Raw genomic sequence first — 7,212 nt, 5'->3', positions numbered from 1 at the left:
TGGAATGGTCTGTATGTAATGTATGCTGTATATAAATAAGTTTTGTAGTGAAAGGTAGGGCTAACTATCATCCAAATTTAACTTCCCTAGTGGTAAATTTAAAAATGAATCCCCAGACTCGTGCTTTTATTGTTATGAGTTGAAAGAGACTCATTAAGCTGTTACCACTCATTGGACTTCTTGAAGTTCATTCTTTTCTTTTATGTTTTCCTTTTCAGTTAGCGAATGATGAAGAGTTCCAAAATGCTGTTAAGGTCAAGGTATACCACGCCATAGCCACACTTTCAGATTTAAGCTATTGTTGTAAATATTTATAGTTAAGAGTCTAGAATTGTTGAGCTAAGTTTGGGAATTATATAAATGTTATACTGTTTGTAATAAAATAAGTGAAGTCAAACGACTGTTATTTATTTACTTGGCTTTAAGTTTAGTGAGCGAATAGGTTTAGATGGGCAGTAAGTATCACAAAAGGGTAGTATTTATTGTCTTCACGCCTCATTTCAAGTTCGCGAGGTGAGCTCGAGAGGGGGTGTGACAATCTTAAAACTCTATTACTAACCTTGAAATTCTCATCCATCAATCTCACTAAACTATCCTCCTATATAGAAGGCACCACTCTAAATTAACCCACTAACATATATTAAAAATTAAAACCAAATTTAATTAACTTGGAAACTAAGTTTGCACTTAGTTCTTAACACAGCGTTTAATCAATAAAATACATGACAATCAAATGCATAATAAAGTGGGAAGTTGCCAATAATCGTCTTAACTTAATATAAATTGTGGGATGCATGATATAGTGTTAAGCAGATTAAAATGCTAATTTTAGTTTACGAAAATTTTATGCCCGTGACTATTTGTTCTCTACCATTTAAGATATTTTAATTATTTCTCAATTTTTTATTTCAATTTTAATAAGATGCCATTAACAGCCATGTTGATGATGTAAGTAGGTAATGAGAGATGATTTGACACAACATCACCCCAAAGGAGACGGCAGAGCAAAGCCAAATGGGGGCTGACTGGGCCAAAAAGTTTAGTTTAAAAAAGGGGGTGTGTGGAATCATCCTTTGTAGATCAAATTAGCGTTAACATGTGGAATTATGGATGGAAAGGGTTCAATAAAATTAAGGAGGGTGGTTTTTAAATAGTTCCAAGCAATGCTGTTGATCCAAGTTTCTGCTCCAAAATGTATTGTAGTACTCGGCGTAGGTGAAGGGTCTGTAGATGGGGGCAGGTCCATGAGCATTTTGGGTGAGGGGCGGTGCAGGAGTAATGAGGGCATCATCACAAGGGCAGAGAAAAGAAGCGACGGACAGCCTGGGGTTGTCCACATTGACGACCGCTCGGTGCCACACGCTCTTGTACACGCCATTGCTCAATGCCTGCAGGGGTCCAATCCAGATATATATGAAATATTGAAATTGATTGTGGAAATGACTTAAAATGAAAAGCTTTAAGGTACCTGCAATTGGTCGCCTATGTTGATTACAAAGGCATTGGGGTGCGGATTGACCGCGAGCCAGTTGCCGTCTTTGAGGACTTGGAGGCCGGCGACGTGGAGGTCTTGAAGGAGAATGGTAAGGGCGTTGGGATCCGTATGGCCAGGGAGTCCGTAGGTGAGTTCCGGCTGGGGACAGGGCGGATAACAATTTATAGCCATGTGCTGACCTTGTTCACCCAACGCCTCCCTTATGTATTCCTTCTCCAGCCCCAAACTCTCCGATATCAGCTCCTCTATTCTGTACCCAAGTTTCCGTACTTCCATGCAATATTCACTCACTATTTCCCTATCATAATCATCATTACATTTTTACGAGACGTTCGTGACAAAAATTATCATCAAAATATAATAATTATCTCTTGTTACAGTAAATATTATTTCAAAATCTCCAATTAGTTACGGTCAATTATTTCAAAAATTCATTTTGCTACAATATTTATTATTTACTCTTTACTATTTTACATTCATCACTTTTTTATTATTTTCTATAGTGTTTACTATTTTCTTCTCAAATTAAAATAGTTTATACCTTAAACGAATACTATTATAATCCAAACTAAAATGATCTACATCCAAACACAAACTATCATAACCTAGAAATATAATAATTAACTCATTATTCCAAACGTCCCTTTACAGTTTTTCTTTTCATTCAGTATTTCTTCTTCCTACATTTGATTTATTCAAATACTAAGCTCAACCCAACTTTACTTCTTGGTCCCTCTCTTCTGATACATCAATAAAAACTATACCTACATTTCACAATCACTCTTTTCTTTTCTAGGAATTCATATTCACAATTAATTCATTGCAAAAGTCCTTATTCTTATTTATAACCACTGAAACCCCAACTCTCATCCCACCCTTTCTCTTTTTAAATTCAATTATACAAAATACTCCAAAAACTTTCTATTTTATGTTAAAAATATTTTTAAAAGTTTAAAGATATTTTTTAAATTAATATTAAAATTTTGTATTCATATATTAACAATATTATTGATTTTTTTAGTTTAAGAGTATTTTTTTTAAAAAAAAATAAAAATTAAAGGGTATTTTTTAAACAAAACACTAACGATTCTATCCACAACTATCAATAAAGGTGTATTTGAACTTTTTTTAAATGTTGAAGAGTATTTTTGAAAATTTAAGGATAATTTTGACACAAAATATAAATTTAAAAGTGTTTTTTTTTATAGTTTAGCCTTTTTTTATATGTGAAGAAATTCCATCAAGTAGATCTCACACATAAAGAAAGTTCGATTGAGACTATTTTGAAACATTAAAATATTTGGTGAATTATTGCGATCTATGTTTGCAATTTTTTTATTAAGAGAGAGAGAAATTTAAGAAGTAATTAAAAAAGAGGTGTTTAATGACTTGTAATGAAAGTTAGGTATTAAATAATTACTATTAAATAATAATAGTTTAGTTATCCATTCTTGCATTGTTATATGGCTAAAGTTATTCAAAATGCCTCTCAACCTTGTAATTTGCGTAAAAAATACTATTAAATTTAAGTTCAAAAATACCATTATCGTTGGTTTTTTATGGAAATTCTTAGAATTATGTTTCAAAAATATTCTTTAACTTTCAAAACAATTTTAAATACTCTTAACTAAAAAAAAGCCCTTATTGTTGGTATATGAACACAAACAATTGATACTCGGTTCAATAAATAACCTTGAACATTCAAAATCTTACGAAATCTCACAAAATTTCAAAGTCAAAATCTCTCCTTAAAACTTACTAAAACAATCAATGATCAAATACAAAAATGATATATTTAACTATTAGCACACTCAACTAATAACATATAACTTTTTTAAAACATATAAGTCCTAAGGGTTCGGGTACTTCCATAATTCTTTTCCTTTTGATTATAATAGTTGTACTTTAACTGAAGGGGCATTTTCTTATGAGATAAACAAAAGTTAAACGTTTAATCAAATGAGAGAGAGAATTGTGAAGATAGAAAAGTGTTAGGCTATATAACAGAGTAGGGAAGAAAGATAAAATAGAATAGGGAGGTGACCAGGTGTAACTTGTAAGTAAATAGTAAGACCATTTTTATTTTATTGTTTTTAAGGTTAAGGGTGGTATTAATTTCACTTTTAAAAGTTTAGAGGTATTTTTGCATTTTTTTGTTCATATATTAACAGTAAGAGTATTTTTTAATATATATATTTTTTTAAATTTAATGGTATTTTTGAAATACTTAAAAGTTTAAAGGTATTTTTTAAACAAAATATTAACGGTTTCCATCTAAATTTAACAGTACAATTTTTTTGAACTATTTTTAAAAACTTAAAGGTATTTTTTAAACTTTTGATAGTTGTGCAAAGTTGAAGGAAATTTTTATAATTTAGCCTTGATATATTATTTTGGTAAAAGAATGAATATTTCATAGGAACAACAAAAGAAGGTGAAAAGTTTAAAATAAAATAAAGGTTTAAATCCTATTTTAATCCCTACACTTTGAATCTTGTTTTATTTTGATCTATAAACTTTAAAACATGTTTGTTTTAATCCCTAAACTTTTTATTTTAGTTCATAATATTAAAAATATGTTAACTCTTTACGAGAAGTGTGAGGGAGCTTGTATTTTTGGATGAGTTGGCTTTAGATATATTAAGTAAGATGAAAGTGAAGTAAAATGATAACTAATAGACGTCAAAATACTGAACGATCAAAATTTTAAACTAAACCCGTCTTTTAAATTCTCTAGTTTTGTTATCTTATTTAAAATTGAAATACTAGATTTTTTAGTCTAACTAATTTTGATAGTTTAATTATCCAAAAATATAAGTCATTTTGTCATTTTATAAAAAATTTAACAAAATCTTAATATATCAAAGGCCAAAATAAAAATTTTTAAAAATTCAAAGATTAAAATAATTATTTTAAAAATTTAAAGATTAAAATAAAATAATATTTAAAATTTAAGAACTAAAAAGAATATATTTAAAAGTTTGTCCTAAAATAAAACATTTGTCCCATTTAAACTTAAAATAACATAAAAGATAAGTACGAAATAGTGGGAGTACGAGCATCCGTGAAAGATGGCGTGTTGCATTGTTGGGCGTTGGATGATTGGGATGGTTACGTCAACGCGGTTAGAGCGATGACGTCATAGGTGAGGTATTAAAAAACTAAACCGAAAATGGGATGGGGCCCACTGAAACGAGAGTGGGGTTGTGTGAATTGGGGGGGTTTTGCAGATGGGTGCCGTCACAGCCGTCCATTTTAATAGACATAGACCAAATTTATGAGAGAGAGAATATAATAATACCCTTAGTACCAATTTCTTTCCTTTATATTTAAAATGTTATTAAATAATTTATTAATTTATTACTTTTACTTATTTTATAGACTCTACAATCAATGAATGGAGGTGCGGTACTGTAGAATAATTTCTCAAGTTTGTGTTTGTCTACGGTGAGAGAAAGAAGATCCCTAAAGTTCGTAATCTTGAAGTGGGTGCACACTTCTAATTTCCACTACGTGGACCCTACTTGTCCTGTCGGAGTCAATGGTCGTTGTCCACTTCCCCCCCCCCCCCAACCCAATTCACAATTCTCTTCTACAATTTCATGACACAAGCAAACAAGATTGAAAACACACATATACTAAAATAAAATAAAGATGTTTTTCCATCTCCTAATTTCTCGTCTTCATTTTAACAAAATATCTGCCATTTTCTTCTCTCATTTTACAAGATAATAATAATAATAACAACAAAATATATAGGATTCCACAATTTGCTTTTTCCTTTTTTTCCCCCTATAATTTCGTTATTGAATTCAAGTGTGTGGCTTAACATTTTTCACTAGTTTAAAACTGAGTCCCATTTGGTTTATTGAATCCTTTCTAAACCCAATTCTTCAAATGTGTAGTTCTTGTGGATTACTCCATCTCCTATTGCTGTTCATGAAGAGAAATTAAAAACGACTGCCTCCTATACCTATGCTACTTAGCCCCATTCATTGGTTTATTTAATTCTATGTAATGTCTTTTCTATAGACTTAATATTGTTCACTCACCTTTTCTTATTTAACAAAATATATATATATATATATATAGAGGGTAGTTTTTTCAGTTAGAAATCTATTCTGTACGGATTCTAATTTAATAAAGATAAAACAGTCTATCTGATAATTAAATTTGTATTATAATAGAAAAGATGACAGAGAGATGATAGAAGGAAAGATAAAATAAGTATAAACATAAACATGCAGTAAGTAATAGAAATTGAATTGAATTTTTGTAGAGTAGTGTATGTGTTGTAATAGAGAATTATAGATGTATGGGATGAAAAAGGAGAGAGAGAGAAAAGAGAGGAACCTGAAGGAAGGTGGGTTAGAGGGCCAATGAGGGGAGTAGTTGGAGAGAGGATAGCAATGGAGTCTGAGATAATCCCTCCAGTTGTGAAATTGCTCCTTCCGGACATTGAAACTTGTGGAGAGTCTGACGGTCTTGGAAGGGTCGTCGGAATAAAATTTCAACTTCTCCTCCAGCGGCAGCTCAAAGAAGTGCTTCCCAACTCCTATCATTTTCTCCACCAACTCCTTGCTCACACCATGGTTGATAACCTATAATAAATTATAAGTACATACAAAACAAAACACAACACAACAATATTCCCTAATTATTACTACTAATCTCTAAAACCTGGAAAAAACCGTAGGACTTGCAGGCCTCCCCCACTTCCTTCACAATCCTCCCTCTCTCCTCGCATCCCATGTCGATGATTGGAACGTTGTCCCAATCACACACCTCCCACAGCCGCGGCCTATCCGATTCAGGCCGTTCATACTTCTCCGGCAACTTCTCGTGGCGTTCCCATGAACACAATAGTTGGATATCCATTTCTTAACAATCCCCTCCACCTTACTCCTTATTCTTCCACTTCCAATCCAATTCTACCCTATTTATATATAAATTCCTCTCAGATTTTGCATATCCAATTCTTTCCCATTTTCCAATTTTACCCTTCATCTACCCGTTTTTTTTTCCTCCATTAACCTCTGCAAATCTCTTTTTCTATTTTTTATTCTCCCTATACTAATTTAATTTAATTTGTTGCTATGACTAGTAGATATTTGTAATGTAGTAAAAGAAATTAAAACATTCTTAAACATCAAAATATAAAGTATTCAATTTAATTATATAGATTAATTTCATTGTTAAAATGGTTCAACTAGATTGAATCTATCAAATTAGATGATATATCATGTACAAATTTAATACATTGTTAGGTGATATAATATTAAATTTGTCTTCACCCATTATTTCATATATAAACTTAACACACTATCGGGTGATATAATATTAAATTTTTCTTCATCTACTATCTTAACTTTTTAGGCCAATAGATTATGTGGTCCAAGAAGGTCATGTATTCAATTTCTTCCTCAATTAATATTAATTTTCATTTGTTGAGTGATAGCTCTAAAAAAAAGTTATTATTCCTAGCTTAATTCGGGCTCGTTATTGGATTTTACGTGTTTATTTCCCTATTTTGTAGGCATCGAGCAACCAAGAGGTAGAATTGGTAATTTGGAGCCAATCGGGGTTAATTTGAAGCAATTTGGAGTTGATTTGAGCGTCGGGGCTTCAAAGGAGTTGAAATTACCAAAATGCCATCGAGTTCTATGGAGTATAATCAACCATCGAGTAATCGAGTAAAAGGCCATCGAGTATCATCC

The 7,212-nt window shown here is 31.4% G+C and overlaps 1 protein-coding gene across 1 annotated transcript; it reads right to left on the bottom strand.

Annotated features, from left to right (window-relative positions):
* Positions 1-859: 859 nt before the first annotated feature.
* Positions 860-6,565, bottom strand: DMR6 (2-oxoglutarate (2OG) and Fe(II)-dependent oxygenase superfamily protein). Its single transcript, XM_039040061.2, has 4 exons — positions 6,176-6,565; positions 5,849-6,096; positions 1,469-1,793; positions 860-1,388 (listed from the first exon to the last, which is right to left on the bottom strand). Exons 1-4 carry the CDS (start codon positions 6,371-6,373, stop codon positions 1,131-1,133), a joined length of 1,029 nt encoding a protein of 342 aa, XP_038895989.1. The 5' UTR covers positions 6,374-6,565; the 3' UTR covers positions 860-1,130.
* Positions 6,566-7,212: the final 647 nt, after the last annotated feature.

The sequence above is a fragment of the Benincasa hispida genome, unplaced genomic scaffold (genome assembly GCF_027475165.1).
Source record: "Benincasa hispida cultivar pf3 unplaced genomic scaffold, pf3_genome.v1.1 HicScf1041, whole genome shotgun sequence".
Taxonomy (NCBI): Eukaryota; Viridiplantae; Streptophyta; class Magnoliopsida; order Cucurbitales; family Cucurbitaceae; genus Benincasa; species Benincasa hispida.
The sequence above is the reverse complement of the archived record's forward strand: the minus strand, read 5'-3'. Positions and strand labels throughout refer to the sequence as shown.

Excerpts from the sequence above, each read along its gene's own strand:
- DMR6 (XM_039040061.2), bottom strand. The coding sequence starts at position 6,373 with ATGGATATCCAACTATTGTGTTCATGGGAACGCCACGAGAAGTTGCCG. Across the intron at positions 6,097-6,175 it reads AGTCCTACGGTTTTTTCCAG|GTTATCAACCATGGTGTGAG; the intron begins GTTTTAGAGATT and ends AATTTATTATAG. Across the intron at positions 1,794-5,848 it reads TCTAACCCACCTTCCTTCAG|GGAAATAGTGAGTGAATATT; the intron begins GTTCCTCTCTTT and ends TGATTATGATAG.